The sequence below is a fragment of the Schistocerca cancellata genome, chromosome 1, assembly GCF_023864275.1.
Source record: "Schistocerca cancellata isolate TAMUIC-IGC-003103 chromosome 1, iqSchCanc2.1, whole genome shotgun sequence".
NCBI lineage: Eukaryota > Metazoa > Arthropoda > Insecta > Orthoptera > Acrididae > Schistocerca > Schistocerca cancellata.
In genome coordinates this window covers 1136203768-1136223870 of record NC_064626.1, presented here as the reverse complement: position 1 = coordinate 1136223870, position 20103 = coordinate 1136203768, and the positions used below count along the sequence as shown (strand labels likewise).

The following is a 20103-nucleotide window of genomic DNA, read 5'->3' as shown; positions in this document are numbered from 1 at the left end:
AAAGAAATGCACTGCCAAAATTTTAGCTGCTAAGAGGCACTGTAAGTATTTTGTGAAAAATGTTGAAGTTACACATCTATTGACAAAAATGAGTGGGTTAGATTCTAATATGACAAAAATGGGTACATTATTAAGTGATGAGATGGAATCTAAAATAAGTAAAATGCAGTCTGATATTGATACAAAAATGAGTGGGTTAGATTCAAAAATGAGAAATATGAGTGTTGAAATAGAATCTAAACTGGATAAAAAAAATTCAGATCTAAGAGAATTTTCGAAGTTTGACATGGCAGTGCTTAACAATAATGTAAAAATTGAAATCAATCAGGTTAAACATGAATGTACACAATCTATTGTTAAAGTAAAAAGTGAATTAACAACACAGATCGAACAAGTTACTGATGACCACCAACAGTTTAAAGTGCATGTTAAATCAGAGATAGTCAAGGCTCGTGAACATATCCAAGGGGTGGAAAACTATGGTGAAATAAATCACGCAGTATTAGAATGTAAATCGAAAGAAAGTAAAGATAAGTGTGAAAAACTTGGGGCACATGTAATAAATAAAGTCAATGGCTTGGAAACCCATCTTAAACAATTCAGTAACAGTGTGAAGGAGCAACTGTCTGAGCATGACTGTCGAATAACAAAAGTAGAACAGTGTGTTACTAAAAGTAGTGGTAGCATTATTTCTAGTGGAATAATAGAATCAACTGAGATTGCTTATGTCACACATAGTCAGTTTTTCAAGTTTGATCCAAATAAAAGTGTACATCCATGTGAATTTTGGAATGACTTTGAGGATATCTTGTGTAAAGTGTGGAGTGATAAGCAGAAGATTGGGTTTATTACTTCTAACTTAATGGGGGAGGCACAAATCTGGGGCAACTTGGCCTCACATAAATATAATAAGTTACAGGAATTTAAGCAAGTTTCTTTCAAGAGTACTGGGGAAAGCGTAAACAAATAGATGTGCTAAATCAGTTTTGGTCTGGGGAAAAATACAAGCCCAAGAAAGAAGGGATAAAAAGATTCATACAGAGGTGGGTAACTACTCTATCCTACCTTAGTACTAAGGTAGAAACTCAACAAATAGTTATGGGGGTAGAAAGTAAGCTACCTTGGTATTGGAAGAAAAAGATTATATCTGCACCTAGAGATAATGTAGATAAATTGGTGCAATATCTTGAATGTGTAGAATCTGTACTAAAAGAGGAGGACAGCGTGAGGAGAGAGTATCGATATCCTGTAAGGCAGAATGAAAATCGAGCCGAGGTAAACATAAACAGAATGAGTGGACAGAGAGGAAGCGGATACCGAGGTTGATCACAAGGCAGAGGCTGGATATAATAAGATAATCGGGTCAGTGACCGAGATCAGTATGGGGACTGTAGACAGCTGCCAGGAGATGACACAACCAGCTGGCGGAGAATGTCAGTTAGCGGTGACATACATCAACAGGAAAACTGCTACGAGTCTACGTGAAGGCTGGCGCTCATAGACAACATTACCAGTTGAACCCGCTTTCGAAACCATTTGTAAGAACGGCACCAGTACAACCACCTAGTATTAATGTAGTTACTAAGAAAGAAGGGAAGAATAACTGGGAGCAGCAAGAGGAAAGAGAATCAACCAATGTAGAGTTAAGGGAGCACAGTAGTAGTAACACTTGTCATAAGAACACATTTGTAGAGGAGATAAGTACTAATAATAAGATTTTGAATCAGGAGGTGGAGGTAAATCTGCACGGTGAAACAGAGGAGGAACTGTCTGACAGTTGTGGAATCAATAATGGAGCAGGGGTCGAAAGGGTGCTTGACAGGTTATTTGAAGTAATTGAGAGTAGTGAAGAGGAGGAGGAAAAGGAAGAAGAGGAGGAAATATATAATGCTGACAACACCTTGTATAGGGTCGCAGAAACAGAGGTAAATACAGAAAAGGAAACACTAGAAACATGTTTCAATTTAGCGATAGTGGACAGACTGGTAGGAGCTGTCACTAGTAGTAATAAGACCCGGTAAACATGAATATGATATCCACACAGAACATAGGTTTTGACATATTTTTGCAGGATTTACTAGACGAGGTAGAACCTGCAAATAAAAGAGAGTATTTAGGACAGCCTATAGTAGAGGTAAGCGTTTTTGATGAAAATGTAAATTGTTTGATTGATACAGGATCAGAGGTGTGTGCTGTGTCCCAAAATTTTGTTAATGAAATCCCAGCAAATAAGCAAGTGGTAAGGATGCCACAGTAAGTGGCCTAAATATAATTGTAGCAACAGGAAAAATCAAAAAAGTGGTGAAGCAAGAAATATTTCTACCCATAGTGGTAAAGGGGGTAGCAATTAAGCAGAATTTCTTAGTAATTAGTGGACTAAGTGTTGATATGCTGGGGGTTGCCGATTTTCTTAGTAAACATGAAGGATGGTTAAATTTCGGGACCAATGACGTAATGATAAGAATTAATGATAACCTTATCACTATACCATTCGTAGGTAAGAGACCAAGTGAGGATGAAGAACTAAGTGACTGGCCAATCCGTATTTGCAGGACAACAAAACTAATGGAAGGCTATAATGTAGGGCCGGCCAAACGCTGCACAGTGTGCAGACGTGCGGAAGTGCTGCACATGTGCGCACCTGTGCGACAGGGAGCGACAGCGACATCTGTTATTAGACATGTGTCCTAAATGAACGGCGGCGGCTCCACTTTGCTGTTTATGTGGTACAAGCAAGAGGCAAATTGGTCATTAAACCAATTGTTTCAATGTATACTTACATACAGGTTTTTTTTTTTTTTAATGTGTGAAGGGCTACGCTCAGCTGAAGTCGATAAAACATAACATTCATCTAACTGTCGGTTATTATTCAGATTTCAGACGGAACTGATGAAAGATATAGCAATAATGGTATTGAAATAACAGGTGATCATCGAGAGGTCTGCGGTTATCATTCTGTTCAAAGGTCAGTGAGAGAGAAATTATGTGGGTTTAACTGAGGGCACCGAGAATTAGTTATAGGAAACCTTGCACTAGTTTAATGTTATTTGAAATCATGAATAAGATTCGTTGGAAGTCGCTAAGTGCTCTCTTTCTTAAATACTAGCTCAAAAACATTACGCGTATTTACCTGCCGTCTGTCCAGCTTCCTTAATAAAAACCCACGGTTGTTAACTGTATTACATGTTTTACTGGGTTAAGCTGTTAACATAAAAGTAGATGTCTCAATGAGTAGACTGTGACAGTATTTTAAATGTTTAATACGTGAAATACCTTCCCATGGTTGGCTTGCAAGCTGTGGAAAGAGCACTAGAATGTGCCGGTACAGAGTATCTCAGCAAGAGGATAAAGCGACATCTGTGCGTAGAAACATGCACTACATGAACGCTGACGGCTGCGGTGTGCACGCTGTGACCGGAAGTTGCACGTGTGCAGGAGCACTGCACGAATGCAGAATTTCTGGCCGGCCCTGCTATAATGATTAATGAGTATGGTGGAAGTGAAGAAGTGGATCCGTCTGCGCAGGATAGTGTCAGAGCTGTAAATAATTTAATCGAATTTGAGACACTGAAAATGATTAAATCAAACAGAGAGCGGCTGATTCCTGTAGTAAAGACGTTCACATTATGTGGGCGAGAAAACATACCGTTAAGAGGCCATCTAGATGATGGGTGTGTGAGTGATGAAATGAGTCAAGGAAAATTTCGAGCGATTTTAAAATTTGACATTGACTCAGGGGATTCGTCTCTCTAAAAACTTTTAGAGACAGCGCCAAAAAAATGCCCCATATCTGAGCAAAGCTACTCAGAATCAGCTGATTGATTGTTGCCATTCTGTCATTATGAAAAAGGTACTCGACAAAGTGAAAAAGCAAAACATTATGATGTCCTTGGAGACGAAACAACGGATGCCACACATTCGAGGGTTGGATTCCCTCACTTCTTCGTCCAAGAGTTTCACTGCCTGGGCTACTCCCAGGGTGCACCCTCGACGTGGAAGATCCCCACCCTTGCCTTGCCGTCTGCTCGTCGTCAATACTGCTTGCCGCCGCCGCCGCCGCCGCCTGGTCGCCGCCTGCCGGTGCTCGCCGCCGTCGCCGCCGCCGCCGTCGTTTGGTCGCCGCCTGCCGGTCCTCGCCGCCGCCGCCGCCGCCGCCGCCTACCGGTGCTCGCCGCCGCCGCCGCCGCCGCCGCCGCCGCCTGGTCACCGCCTGCCGGTGCTCGCCGCCTGCCGCCGCCAACGCCGCCGCCGCCGCCGTCTGGTCACCGCCGCCGCCGTCTGGTCGCCGCCGCCGCCGCCCTTCTCGCGCGCCGCCACCATGTCCCAACCCACCACCACTACCACTATCATTTTCACCTCTCCCTCCGCTGCTCCAACCACCATCACATGGAGCTCATCCTCCACCCCACTTCCCGTCCTTCCTTCTCTCCCTGTCCACCCCACCCCTGCGCCACTTTCGGCTGTAACCACCCCCAACTCCTCTTCCCCTATCACTGTCGCCCCATCGACAGCTACAGACTTTCCGCCGCTCCCCGCACCGCCTCCGACAGGCTCCAAGCCAGCACGGATCTCTGCTCGACGTTCCACAGTCTCAGTGACACCCACGCCCCCACCGTCTGCGTCTTCCGCTGCTCAGGGTGGTCCTGCCCCCGCCATCTCCCCCTGCAACCCGTCCCCCTGCCCCCTCCCCACCCAGTGGTGTCCACGAAACCTTCCAAGCGCCCGAATGCTGACCCTTCCCCCGAAGTCTCCTCCAAAAAAAAAACCCAATCCCCGTGGCCCACCCACTCCCATGTACGCGGCCCCGACCCCCGCCCCCGCCACGCCTGCCACCCACACCTTTGTCCTCTCCAATCCTGACCCTCAATTCCTTGATGCCCGCTCCCTCACTCTCGCCATCCGGAAATACTGCCCCAATGCTCCCATCTCCCAACTGATTCCTCGCAAGGACTCGGTCCTCATAAAATCCCCCAATGCTTCCTTCCACACCGACCTCCTCTCCCGCATCCCTCGTATCCAATTTGGCCAACGTGCAACCCTCACCCCCTACCACACCCCGTCCTCTCCCCGTCAGCCTCAACCTCCCCGACGTCCGCCGACCTTCACCGCTGTGATCACGAAGCTTAGCCCCGTGATCACGGAGGCTGAGGTGTTGGCGGAACTCACCTCCCGGCCCGACATCGAAATCCGCTCGGCCCGTCGCATCTTCAATGATGCCGGGCCGACTTTTCTCATGCGGATATTCACTGAATCCTCCTCCTCCATTGACCGCCTCCTCACCGAGGGAGCCCTCATCTACAATCAGCGCCATAAGGTGGACCCCTCCCGTTCCCCAGTCCAATCCTACCGCTGCCAACGCTGTCTCACCTACAACGACCACGTTACCTCTGCCTGCAAGAACCCCCCTACTTGTCCCCTCTGCAAAGCTTCCCACTTCCTCAAGCATTGCCCCAACCTCACCTCTCCCCCCTCCTGCAACACTTGTAATGAACCCTATCCTACCTACTCCTCGAAGTGTAAAGCGAAACCTCCTCCAGTAACCCCTGAGCTCACCGTCCCTGTCCGTCCTGTTGATGACCCCATCCACCCCAACAACTCGCTCCGCCCTCCCCCTACTGCTGAGGACATCATCCGTTTCACCACCATTGTGCTCCAAAACATCCACCCCTTCCAGCGCTCCCACACTCTTTCCCAAATCGCCCTCGCTGCCCGTTCCATCTTCCATCTTACCACCTATGCCACTTACTCCCACAATCAGGCCCACTTCACCTTCACCCCCCTCACCACCCTCGTCTAACTCTCCACTCCCATGGTACAACAACCGTACCGTATCCTGTACCACAACATTCACTCCCTGCCCACCCACAAACTCCTCTTCCTCCACACCCTACGTCAGCACCACGTGGATGCCTTCATCCTAAATGAAACCTTCCTTCAGCCCCGTATCTCCGTCTCCACTGCCCCTTACACCCTACATCGCAGATAACCCGTACCCTCTGGCACGTGGCGGAGTTGCTATAGGCCACCTCAAGCACCTCCCTGTCCGGCCCCAACCTCTCCTTAACAATCCTGCCGAGCATCTCACCCTCAGCCTCTTCTTCCCCGCCCTTACCATCACCTGTGCCACCATTTATGTCCGCCCTCACCCCCCATCCCGTACGATTTCCTGGCCCACATTGACCGCACCTTCTCCACCTACGTGATTGCCGCCGACCTCAATATCCACAGCCGTGATCCTGCCGACCTCTGGCGGTGGCATCAGTTTCTCACCACTCTCCAGGGAGACCTGGTTCCCCTGCCTCAGCACACCTGGCCCGAATCCAACACCACTCCTGATGTAGTCCTTGCCTCTCCCAACCTCCTTGGGCGCATCACGGCGGATGTCCTTGACCTCATTGGCAGTGATCATGCTCCTGTCCTCCTCACTATCTCTAACAGTCGCCATCCCCGCCACGCTCCTCGCCCTGACGTCCCTCCTAAACTTGTCCATGATTACTCCCGTGCCAACTGGGATGCCTACCGGGATTCCATTCACACCCAGGTTGACAGCCACGACCTTACCCTCCAGTCTCCTGATGACATCTCTCGCACTGCTGCCTTCCTGCACCAGACCTTGTCTGACGCCACCCATATCGCCACCCATATCCCCACCAAAGCCATCCACCCTCACCGCCCCGCCCTGCCTCCACAGGCCGTCCTTCTCCTTCGCGAGTCCCGCCGCCTCTACCGCTCTTTTCTCCGCACTCGTGACCGGGATACACTTACCCGCCACCGGCAATTACAGCGACACATCCGCAACCTGCTTGTTGCGAAGAAACGCCGAGCCTGGCGCCAGACATGTACACAACTCAACACCACGATCCCCATAAACTCTTCCAAGTATTGGTCTGCTTTCCACTGCCTTACTGGGAACCGCCCCGCCCCCCAGTACCCTCTCCTCCTTAATGACCGTCCCTTTCCTGACAACCTCAGTAAGGCCAACCACTTTGCCTCCCACCTCTCTGATGTTTTTTCCATCCCAGATGATCCCCACTTTGATTATTCCCTCTTCCCTGATGTCATGGACCGTACAGATACCTCTGTTCCTCCCCTTGCTCCTAGCTTCCAGTACCTGGGCCACACCCCACCATCTGCACTTAACACTCCCATCACTACACAGGACATCAGCCTCACACTCCGCACTAAATGCAACACTGCTCCCGGCCACGACTGCGTTACCTACCGCCACCTCAAACACTGCCCTCCCTCCTTCCTTTCCCTCCTTGCCGCCCTCTACAATGTCATCCTTGCCACTGGCTTCTATCCCGACCTGTGGAAAACCTCCCGTATCCTGATGTTCTCCAAACCCAATAAGCCTCCATCTGATGCCTCTTCCTATCGTCCTATCTGTCTCACATCGGTGTTCAGCAAGCTCTTGGAATCCATCCTTTCCCGGCGCATCCATCTCCACCTCCACCAAAACCACCTCCTCCCAAACACCCAATGTGGCTTTCGACCTTCCTTCTCTGCTGATGACCAACTCCTCCGCCTCACTCATCTCCTCTCCCTCCAGCTTAACTCCCGTCGCTCCGCCATTTTTGTCTCACTTGACCTTGAAAAGGCCTACGACCGTGTCTGGCATCCCGGTCTCCTGTTTAAACTCCAAACCTACGCCCTTCCTATCAACTACATCCATCTGGTGGCCTCCTTCCTCTCCCGCCGCCCCTCCTACGTTACCATCCATCATGCCAATTCCCACACCTTCTACCCCTCTGCCGGTGTGCCCCAGGGCTCTGTCCTCTCCCCTCTCCTCTACCTCCTGTACACGGCAGATATGCCCCAACCCCCCCCTCCAGTGCACCTCTTGCAATATGCTGATGACACCGCATTCCTCGCCCTCGCTCCTACCCACCAACGGTCCCAACGCCTTCTCCAGCATCACCTTGACCTTTTTGCTGCATGGTGTAACCAATGGCTCCTGAAACTCAATCCTTCCAAGACCCAGGCAATCATCGTAGGTCGTACCACTCGCTCCTTCCGGCTCCTGGATTTCTCCCTTACTGTCTGCGCACGTCCTGTCCGTCTCACCCCCACCCTCACCTACCTTGGCCTCACCATTGACCGTCACCTCACCTGGATCCCTCATCTCCGATCCATCCAATTCAAAGCCCACAACCGTCTCCGCCTCCTCAAACTCCTCTCTGGCCGGACATGGGGGTTGCACCCCTCTACCATCCTCCACACCTACAAATCCTTAATTCGTCCCATCCTCTGTTATGCCAGTCCTGCCTGGATATCTGCCCCCACCCCCCAAATTCTATCAGTCCCTCCAGATCCTTGAGCGTCATGCACTCCACCTCGCCTTCCGTATCCGCCTCCCGTCCCCCACGCGGATCCTCTATGATCTCATTCCTTTCCCCCATCTGCTCCTCTTCCTCGAACATATCCGCATCCTCTACACCTCCCGCCGTCTTGAACCCCCTCAACCCCTGGTTGCTCCTCTCCTCTCCCATCCTCGCCCCCTGCCACGTCTTCACTGTTGTGTCCCCCCTACCCTCCATCTCTACACCCTCCATCTCCTTTCCCAAGGTGGCTTCCGTCAACTCCCCCTCCCGGATGATGCTCTCTCTCCCTCCATTTATCCTTCCTATCAACTCTGATCCTCCCTCCCCCTCCTTTCCGCGGTCCTTTCCCTGGGCTCCCTCTCCCCCCCCCCATTCCGTCCTGTTTCCTCCCCACTACACCTCTCCCTACCTCCCTTCTCCCCCCCAGTCCTTTTGTATTCCCCTCCTCTGCCTACCCCCTCTCCCTGTCGCGTCTGCCCCCCACCCCTCTTATGGGTCCTCATCCTCCATCAGCTCCTTTCCCGGTCCCCCCTCCCTTCGCTTTTACTCTCCTTTCCCCCCCTTTTTGTTTTCCCATCTTCTGTCCCGTTTACCCCCACCTGCTCTCGACTGTGGTGTCACCTTTGCCGACTTTTTTGTGCAGTGTTCTAGTGACTATTCAGTGTTGTTTGTCTTTCACGTGTTGCGAACAGAAACCATGCTGTCGCTGGATGTGAATTTTATATCCTTTGCGAACAGAATCCAGACTGTCGCCGTGTTTTTTTAATTGTCTATTCTTTCCCTTTCTGCTACGTATGTATTTTTATTCGCTTCATCATCCCCCTGTTGTTTGTTTTAATTTCCACGTTTTCTTTTCACCTTGTTACTCACTAAGTCCCCGATTTTATCGCCTGTTTTTTATTATTATTTATTCTCCTGCTCTTTGTCAGAAAATCTGTAGGCTGCAGAGCGGCGTCCTAAGCTGCTGCCAGCCCGCCCCCTTCGGGGGGAATTGAAATTCAATAAAGGGAAAAAAAAAAAAAACAACGGATGCCAGTGGTACAGAACACCTCAGTGTATGTATTAAGTATCTGAATTCACAAAAAGCACAATACACGAAGACTTCATATGCTTTTTGTCTGCAACTGACATGGCTGGTGCTGCATTAAGCGATCAAATCGTTCAACAATTAAATTAAGTAAGCCTACAAGTTAATAATTTGGAGGTGCCAACATGTCTGGGAAGTTTAGTGGCGTACAATCCCGAATAAAGCGAGCGGCTTCAACCGCTAGCAACTGATATGCATTGCGCAGCACATAAACCAAACCTAGTTTTCGTGAGGGCCTGTAGCTTGCCTAGTATTCGCAATATGGTGGGAGTTGTAAGTCGTGATACCAGTTTTGTGCGTGGGTCAGCAAAAAGTTTGAATTTATCAAGCGAGCTATCCTTGAAAATTACCCAGAGTCGAAAAAAGTTACGCTGGCTTGAAAGGCATGACGCACTCCTTCAACTGAAAAAGCTCTTTGACTCTACCATACAGTTCCTTGAAGAAGTGGACAGAAGTTCTCTGTCATCGGGAAGTGCAAGTCTTCTGGCTTCTATTCAATGATATGACTTTGTCTTAACTTTGACGGTAACCGCCGCTGTATTTGAAATTACTGATTCGCTTTCATGGCAACTTCAGGCTGTTGCATTAGATCTAAACCTTTGCTATGAGATGGTAGACCGTGTAATAACTGGAACGATACGTAGAAACGAAATATGAAGACATTTTCCAAGAGGTGTGTCATATTGTACGAGGTCTGTCTAAAAAGTATCCGACCTTTGGCCAGAAAAAATATTTCGAAGGCCTAATGGGGTAGGGGTCCTAATCGCCTTCAAAGTAGGCCCCTTGTGCTTGCACACTCCTAGTCCACCGATCCTTCCACTGCTGGAAACATCTCTGTAAGTCTTCTATTGGAATGGTGTTCGGATCTATCGTCTCGTGTTCAGCATTATCTCTTTTCTATTCTCAAAACAGGATCCTTTTAGTGGCGTCTGCAATTTTGGAAACAACCAGAAGTCGAAGGAGCCATGTCTGGAGAGTAGGAAGCTTGACAAATTGCTGCAGTTCCATGTTTGGCCAAGAAATTTTGGATCAAGTGGGATGAACGTGCGAGGGCGTTGTCTTAATGCAGTTTCAGTTTTTCGCCGTCCACATGTCTGGTCTTTTGCGCCGAAATGCGTCACGGAGTCAGCGGAGAACATCTTGGCAGTACTCTTTTGTCACTGTTTGTCCTCCTGGTGCGTATTTGTGATGCACAATTCCACGGACATCAAAGAAGACAGTCAGAATCACCTTGATTTTGCTTCACACCTGCCGCACATTCTTCAGCCTTGGAGACTCGGGATGCTTCCATTGCAATGACTGTCTTTTATCTTCTGGATCGTACCCGTACACCCATGACTCATCTCCAGTTATCACGGTGATCAGAAACTCAGGATCAGTGTTGGTGGTGTGCAGAACGTCGTGTGCAAAGTCAAAACAGGGGTCTTTTTGTTCCAGCGACAACAACTTGGTCACAAATTTCGCAGCCACTCGGTGCATGTTGACGTCATTACGCAAAATTGCATGTGCAGAATATTTACTCAATCCAACCTCTTGGGCAATCTCCTGCACAGTCAAACGACGATCTGCCATTACCAAATTTTGCGCCCTCTCAACAACAGCTGCATTCCGAGCAATTTGGGGCCTGCCAGAGCACTGGTCACTCTGTGCTGATGTGCAGCCATTTTTGTATCGGTTGAACCACTCCTTAATTTGTGTTACACCCATCGCATCTTCTCCAAACACCTGCTGAATCTTACGAATTGTTTCGCTTTGAGAACCACCAAGCTTTTGACAAAATTTGATGCAGTATCTTTGCTCAACACGTTCAGTCATCTTGAGAGAATCGGTAATCCGACGAACACGTTGTGTAGCTCCTCACTCAGCGACCGACAGGCACCGACTGGGGCACTGGAAGGCGGGGACAAAATTCACGCATGCGCATAGGGGTCTCTTCATTTACTGTGTACAGTGGCGCCGCGCTATCGTCTCTATTTTGCGAGGGAAAATCAAAGGTCGGATACTTTTTTAGACAGACCTCTCAGAACTTTTTGACATCCCTGTGCAGGCACCCAGAATCGCCAAACGTTCTGCTCATTGCTCAAATATAGAAGCACTTGATGCTAAGGAATACTACAGGTAAAATAAACCTTTAATGCATACACACGTTTTTTTGTCTGATGCAGCATTTCTTTCTTTTTCGTTCTTTCGAGTTCGAGAATAATGTCACGTCGTGTCTTGTATCAGATTGAATGCATTCCTTCCTTTCATCGATTTTGTATTATGACAGTTGAGGAGTCGCTTTTCGAGAGCAGCACTCTTCAGTTCTCGACCTGTTCACCCTTCTACCAAGTGCCATCGTAAAAACAGAAATTCTGAACTCTTTTAGTGGCAGCTCCACGTGTTTGTAGCAGCGACTTGCCTCATCCTCTCTCGTCATCCAGAGAAAAAACTCTTTGGAAGGAGCTATGGGGAGACAGGGAACATCCCCCTCAAACAGCAGCAGAGGTACATCAAGACACAAATGAATTTTTCCCTGAGATAAAAATGCTTTTACAAATTCTTCCTACATTACCAGTATCTACTTGTAGTGTGGAGTCCACCTTCTCTTCGCTTAAACTGATAAACTCTTACCTTCGTACGACAGTATGATGGATGACAGGTTGAATGGTTTGGCTGCCATGTACAGGGTGGTCCATCTGAAGTTTCGGATGAGATTATCTCGAAAACTATACATTGGGTAAAAATAGTGGGTAAGACAAGTTCGTAAGCTCAAAGGGGGACATCAAATGATACTACACGTGACCTCCAGCCCCCTTGGGTGAGGCAGGAGGCAACTTTTAAATCTTAAATGGAAACCTTCATTTTTATTGCAGATTCGGATTCTCCATAAAAAAGTAATCAAGTTTTGTCTTAAACATTTTTTAAACCATTGACAGGAGGCACTGAAATCGAGAAAAAAGTAAAATTGGGGAAGAACTCTGATTTATTTAGAATTATCCGAGAAAGACGCATCAAATCGATAAAAAATATGCACCAATTCTTTCATTAAACCAAATTAAGATATTTTTGTACAAAATGTACTGTATCCTACTTTTAGAGCTACCCAGGAGCAACGACATGGACGCAGTAGAATGATGTTCCCATGGGGTGCTTCATTAGTGTGAGTCCTCTTGCCTCTCACATGTTGGGGTGCTTCATTAGTGTGAGTCCCCTGGCCTCTCATATGTTGGGGTGCTTCATTAGTGTGAGTCCCCTTGCCTCTCACATGTTGGGGTGCTTCATTAGTGTGAGTCCCCATGCCTCTCACATGTTGGGGTGCTTCATTAGTGTGAGTCCCCTTGCCTCTCACATGTTGGGGTGCTTCATTAGTGTGAGTCCCCTTGCCTCTCACATGTTGGGGTGCTTCATTAGTGTGAGTCCCCATGCCTCTCACATGTTGGGGTGCTTCATTAGTGTGAGTCCCCTAGTCTCTCATATGTTGGGGTGCTTCATTAGTGTGAGTACCCTTGCCTCTCACATGTTGGGGTGCTTCATTAGTGTGAGTCCCCTTGCCTCTCACAGTTTGGGGTGCTTAATTAATGAAATTAGCAATGAAGAAATTGTTCAAAATTATCCCCATTTGCTTCAATGCATAAAGTCAATCGTCTGTGAAAGTTGTCCACAGTTTTGAGCAGCACAGCCCGTGGTATGGCTGCACACACTCTTCGAATGCATTGCTTCATATCGTTTCGTGTCTTTCATTAACAATATTTTTTAAATAACCCTACAAGAAAAAATCAGGAGATGTTAGGTCTGGTGAACCTGGAGGCCACTGAATTGGTCCGCCACGTCCTATCCACCAACCAGGGTACCGTAAATTTAACACGTTCCGCACATTTTTAGCATAATGTGGAGCTGCTCTGTCCTGTTGGAACCACATTTACTGCCTATTTTCTAAATCAACATCTTCCATTAGCTCCAACAAATTATCGCCGAGAAGTTGTAAATAAGGTTTCCCAGTAACACTTCGGTCAAAAAAACATGGTCCTATCTAGCAACCATTTAAAACTCCACACCAGACCATTAACGACCATTTGTGTTGACTGTCAATGGGCCTGTGCCAGTGTGGATTGACAGGAGACCAATACTGACAATCATGAAGATTTAATTTGTCATTGTTTTTGAATGTGGCTTCATCGGTGAACATAACGTATCTAAAAAAATCATTGTCACCTCTTATCATTTCCAAGGCCCATTGGCAGAAATGCACGCGTATTTGCATATCTTTCGGCGTTAATGCCTGTGTCTGTGTGATATGACACGCATGATGTTTATGTGCCTTCAAAATCCTCAAAACAGTTAATTTCGGTCTTCCAGTTTTTATCTGAATCGCAGGACGTTTATGGCGTGTCATGGCCCATCGAACACAGGCCGGTGTGAGGTGGAGGTTATACCATTAAGTTAAGTAGTCGTTTAGACTTTGTACATATGTACTGTTTGTGTTTTTCTTTTTTCGTTTATAAATGTATAGCTATGGTGTTCTTTTAATCATTGACAAAGGTCTTCTTAGGCACTTGTGGATTTTGTTGTTCTGAAGAAGGTGTAGTTATCTACGCTGAAACCTAGGTTAACACTAGGTGCTTTTTTCGCAATCGAGGCGGGTTTCTAGTTTAATATATTTAAAGTATGGATTGGTTGTAATTAAACTTTTGCTTCGTGAGAGGGCCCCCATGAGAAACGAGTGATGAAGAACAATGAAACTTTGTGGAAGCATTTCGAAGATACGAGGAAAGCTCTTGCACTGCTTGAAGATAGTATATTACGTCCAGCATTCTCGTCCATGGCCGACAGGGATTTCTTCTATTCTGTGGCGTAATTGGCCGTCTGCCTGTCCCAGGAGCAGTTCCCAAATCGCCAGTTAATTCGTACTTCCGAATCACGTTCTTCAACCCCGGTGTGGCACAAACACCATGCTTCATTCCTTTAACGCATCGGTACTCGCGAAGAGCAGTAGCAACACTGCTGTCGTTTTGATAAGAGAGCCTTAACAGTAAAGCACTGATCACCTTGTCCAAAACCATGCTGACTGACTGCAACTGTGGAGCACACCGATGCTTGCGCTTCAACCCAAAGTCGCGTCCAAGTACCGGTCAATACACTAACACTAGAACCAAAACACAGTCTGAAGAGCATTCTCACAAAGTTGTACCCATACGGTTAATAGTTTTCCGTTTACAGTGGGTTAAGTAGCGAAAGCTACAACCACACAGTACTGTCTGAAAAAAACTGAGCAGGTATTCAGTCAGATTTTAACAAGGCGTCAAAGTGGTGCAAAGACTGTCATCTTGCTGTAAATGTACAGAAACGTGGAATTACGCATTTCACAAGAGAAAAAATATATATCGTATCCTATGACGACAAAGTCAGCAGGCTACAATTGGACTAAGTCAAGTCATGAAAATACCTGGGTGTAAGAGTTAGCTAGGATACGAAATACAAAGTACACAGTCTCAATCGTAGGCAAGTTAGGTGGCTGACTTCGATCCATTGTGAGGCTACTAGGAAAATGCATTTAGTCTTAAAAGGAGTTTACGTAGAAAAAACTGTATCAAATAGGACTAACACAAAGGAGATGGAGCAGAAAACAGAGTATCAAAAGCATACACATGAATAAAAGTTTTGCATCACCTCGGTTCCGAGAGTTCCGGAACCTGTACAGAAAATTGGAATAGAGATCATCATAAACATCACTTCCGCCCTTTTTATTTGCTCACGAAACCCACACATTGCATACTGTACCACCATATAGCGAGACCTTCAGAGGTGGTCATCCAGATTGCTGTACACACCGGTATCTCTAAAACCCAGTAGCACGTCCTCATGCCTGTATTCATCGTGGCACACTATCATCAAGTTCATCAAGGCAATGTTGGTACAGATTGTCCCACTCCTCAAAGGCGATTCGGTGTAGATCTCTCGGAGTGGTTGGTAGGTCACCTCGTCCATGAACAGCCCTTTTTAATCTATCTCAGGCATTTTCGGTAGAGTTCATGTCTGGAGAACATGTTGACCTTTCTAGTCGAGCGATGTCGTTATCCTGAAGGAAGTCATTCACAAGATGTCCACGATGGGGGCGCCAATTGTCGTCCATGAAGACGAATGCCTCGCCAATATGCTGCAGATACGCTGTGGAGGATGGCATTTACGTATCGTAGAGCCATTACAGCGCCTTCCATGACCACCAGCGACGTACGTCGGCCCGACATAATACCACCCCACAGCATCAGGGAACCTCCACCTTGCTGCACTCGCTGGACAGTGTGTCTAAGGCGTTCAGCCTGGTCGGCTTGCCTCCAAACACGTCTCCGACGACTGTCCGGTTGAAGGCATATACGACACTCATCAGTGAAGAGAACGTGATGCTAGTGCTGAGCGGTCCATTCGGCTTGTTATTGGGCCCATCTGTAGTGTGCTGCGTGTGGACCTCACCATGGATGTCGTGAGTGAATTTGCGCATCGTGCAGCCTACCGCGCACAGTTTGAGTCGTAATACGACGTCACATGACTGCACGAAAAGCATTATTCAACATCGTGGCGTTGTTGTCAGGGTTCCTCCAAGTCATAATCCGTAGGTAGCGATCATCCACTGCAGTAGTAGCCCTTGGGCGGTCTGAGCGAGGTACGAGGTGCGGCTAGAAAAAAACCGGACTGATGCTGGAAAAACATTTATTTACAATTATTTACAATTTCATGTTATCTCCTTCAATGTACTCTCCTCCTCGGTCTGTACACCGCTCCATACGAATTTTCCAGTGTTCATAGCAATGCTGCAGATCAATTTCGGTAAGTCCATACATTACTTCCGTCGCTTTTTCTTTTACTGCTTCAACAGTCTCAAATCTAGTTCCTTTCAAAGCTGACTTGACTTTAGAGAAAAGAAAAAAGTCTTAGGGGGCCAAATCAGGTGAGTAGGGTGGATGATCTAAGATGGGAATGTTGTGTTTTGCCAAAAACGTCTTCACTGACAACGCACTGTGAGCTGGGGCATTGTCTTGGTGAAGGATCCATGACTTTTTTCTCCACAAATCGTTCCGTTTTCTCCGTACTCGCTCACGTAGGGTAGCCAGGACGCTAATGTAGTAATGCTGATTCACTGTTTGTCCCTCTGGTACCCAATCAATGTGCACAATCCCTTTGATGTCAAAAAAAAAAAAAAATCATCATTGCCTTGAATTTCGATTTTGACATTCGTGCTTTTTTTTGTCGTGGAGAACCAGGAGTTTTCCAATGCATCGATTGGCGTTTAGTTTCGGGATCGTAAGTAAAAAACCACGATTCATCGCAAGTAATAACATTTTGTAAGAAGGTGGGATCACTTTCAATGTTTTCCAGGATGTCAGAACAAATCATTCTTCGGCGTTCCTTCTGTTCAATTGTGAGACACTTTGGAACCATTTTTGAACACACTTTGTTCATGTTTAAACTTTCATGAAGAATCTGCCTAACACTTTCCTTGTCAACTCCTGTTAACTCAGACACTGCTCTGATTGTTAAACAGCGATCTTGTCGAACAAGTTTACCGATTTTTTCAATGTTTGCATCAGTTTTTGCTGACAATGATCTGCCAGTGCGAGTGTCATCACTGGTGTCTTCGCGGCCATCTTTAAATCGTTTAAACCACTCAAACACTTGTGTTCGCGATAAACAATCATCGCCGTACACTTGTTGTAACATTACAAACGTTTCACTTGCAGATTTTCCTAGTTTGAAACAAAATTTGATGTTAACACGCTGTTCTTTCTGTACACTCGACATTTTCCGACGCACAGACAAAACGTCAACTACTTAAAACAGACGCCACGGGCAGACTGAGTGCAGGAGGCAGATGAAACTCGAGCAGTAGGCGGAGCGAGAGTCACGTGACAGGCCACGCGACTTTCAGCCTTATTGCATTCGTTTTATTGTTTCACCAGTACTAGTCCGGTTTTTTTCTAGCCACACCTCGTATGTCATCGACAGATCCTGTCTCTCTCTGTATCTCCTCCATTTCCGAAAACGTTGCTTTTGTTCACTCCGAGACGCCTGGACACTTCCCTTGTTGAGAGTCCTTTCTGGCACAAAGTAACAATGCGGACGCGATCGCACTGCGGTATTTGCCGTCTAGGCACGGTTGAACTAAAGACAACATGAGCCGTGTACCCCTGGCCGCCCCCGGTAGCTGAGTGGTCAGCGCGACAGAATGTCAATCCTAAGGGCCCGGGTTCGATTTTCTCTGCTTAGGGACTGGGTGTTGTGTTGTCCTAATCATCATAATTTCATCCCCATCGACGTGCAAGTCGCCGAAGTGGCGTCAAATCGAAAGACTTGCACCTGGCGAAAGGTCTACCGGACAGGAGGCCCTAGTCACACGACATTTTCATTTTTTACCTCCTTCCTGGTGGGATGACTGGAACTGATCGGCTGTCGGACGCCCTCTGTCTAATAGGCTTTACTCATGCATGGTTGTTTACATCTTTGGGCGGGTTTAGTGAGATCTCTGAACAGTCAAAGGGCCTGTGTATGTGATACAATATCCAGTCAACGTCCATCTTCAGGAGTTCTGGGAACTGGGATGATGCAGAACTTTTTTTGATGTTTGTTCTAACAGGAAATATTAAACATACACAAAGGATAGTATGATTACTCACAATTTTGCCCGAGCCATGGGAGAGGATCACGGAGATTCTGGCAAAAACTGAACTGGCAGGCGCTTGAAGACAGACGCAAACTATCCCGACCAGCCCGCTTACAAAATTTCAAGAGCTATCTTTAAGTGAGGAATCTTTGAATGTACAACGAACGACCTCCTATACATCACTCGGACCGACATCGTGGATAAAATATTAGTCTAATTACAATGGGTATACATGTGCTGGAAAGCTCATTCTTACTATGTGCGACTGAATCGGAAATAAGCCCAGAAAAGCAGTACAACGTGAAGTTCACTCGGCTATGTGTTTCACAGTGGCTTGGGTAGTTTAGATGCAGATGCAGAACGAACAGAGCCGGCACCAGCACACGGATACGTTAATCAAAAGGCTCAATTATGCCTTCTTGCATTCTCTCTCTCTGTGCTGACTTGCAGACCAGCCCGTTAGCCCACTTTGCACACTTTCACTCAGTTCTCTCTTATGGCAGCTGACCTTAAAAACCAGCTGGGATACAAATAACAAAAACTTACTTATTGTGCATGTACACTACAGAATAAATTACGGTTGAAGCCCAGCTAGCACTCAAGCTTATTTCAAGGTGGATATTGAGTTTAGGTTCAGTTGAAAATTCAAGATTGAAAAATCAGCCTGTTACACAGCTTATTTCAAGGTGGATATTGAGTTTAGGTTCAGTTGAAAAATCGAGATTGAAAAATCAACCTGTTACACAGTTTGCATCATGCTGTAAAAATTTAGCTTGAATTAAAATAATTTTCCCAAGCTTGAAATAAACTGTAATTTCCCTGGAAGGCTGTACAGCAGATGCGCGCGCAGCATAGCTTCCATAGACGTCCACGGGAAGCGCCACAAGCGTTTATAAGCCTTGCACTGACTCTGCTAGGTTTACAGCCATTTTACCTTTGTGAAGCGCGTTAATGATTGTTGACTGTTGTGAAGTTTGTTTTATACTGGAAAATAGTTCGGTAAGTGTGTGGCGTCTCCTGCCTTACTGCTACACCGGGTCTGAAGAGGATTACAGGTACGTTGGTGCATTTTTCTCTGGTGGTACGTTAATATTAGAAATGTTAAATATTATTACGTAATGTAAAGAAATATCATATTCTTTTACGTAGAAAAATTGAGCCTGGATGAAAGTGAAATGGATTACCAGCTAAGAATACATATTACAAGATGTTCAGCAAAAAGAGGTCATTTTAAACTAGCTCTCTAGTACGTGGCGCCAATAAATTAAAACTTAATGTTATTTTATCTTTTTAAAATGTCGCCTTTTTTTGTTCTTTTACATTTCAGTTCCACTGAACTGGTAATTTCTGAAATTCATTTCGACTTCATCTTTTATTTCATTTTGATTCCGTTTCACTCGCCAAAAAATAATTGTGGGTAGAATAAAACGTCTACATTTTTCTAAACGGTGGTTTCCTTATAAGCTTACAGTATGAGGTGTATATGACTTCAAGTAATTGTTTCTTTATAATTCAAATTCAGATTAAATGACCCTGAAACTGTGAGAAATAGTGATGTGTGGCTTCTTCATGAAGTCATCGCAAAATTACCCATATGTCATCTTTACTTTAAAAATTTCAAACAAAAAGTTATTTCAAATTACTTTAAAAATCTTTGGAATGAAGTCACCAGAAGCAGCTGCTTACTCAGTGACGTTTATACTAGTTAATGATTCTTACTACATCAGTGAGTTTGAAGTTATTTTGCTAATCTGAGGCATAAATTATATTTAGATTGATCAGTTTCAACTTTTTACATTTTTTATGTTTAGGTATGGCTAACATTTTCTTTTATCTGTTACAGGATCATTATACCAGCAGAAGTCAACGATATTTGATCCTGCTCTGGTCTGTGTGCTGGTGCCAGAGGGGCTTCAGAATAATTAAATTTTAAAATAAAACAATTTTAAACACTTCGAAAACAAAAAATTTTAAACATACATGTCTTGATAATATTTTTCACACCATTTCCATTCTGATATTTATTTAATTAATTAGGTTCAATAAATTCAGATTAA

The 20103-nt window shown here is 46.1% G+C and overlaps 1 protein-coding gene across 1 annotated transcript; it reads left to right on the top strand.

Moving 5' to 3' along the window:
• Nucleotides 1–88: 88 nt before the first annotated feature.
• On the top strand, nt 89–19923 carry LOC126134101 (glutamic acid-rich protein-like). Its single transcript, XM_049915192.1, has 4 exons — nt 89–674; nt 1462–1925; nt 2072–2253; nt 19890–19923. The coding sequence occupies exons 1-4, from the start codon at nt 89–91 to the stop codon at nt 19921–19923; spliced, it is 1266 nt and encodes a 421-aa protein (XP_049771149.1).
• The last annotated feature ends 180 nt before the right edge of the window (nt 19924–20103 follow it).

What these genes read in the sequence shown, in the direction of transcription:
- LOC126134101 (XM_049915192.1), top strand. Translation starts at nt 89, where the DNA reads ATGAGTGGGTTAGATTCTAATATGACAAAAATGGGTACATTATTAAGT. An exon ending in AGAACAGTGTGTTACTAAAA is followed by an intron (nt 675 to 1,461) that starts GTAGTGGTAGCA and finishes ATACATCAACAG; the next exon opens with GAAAACTGCTACGAGTCTAC. An exon ending in ATAGGGTCGCAGAAACAGAG is followed by an intron (nt 1,926 to 2,071) that starts GTAAATACAGAA and finishes ATATTTTTGCAG; the next exon opens with GATTTACTAGACGAGGTAGA.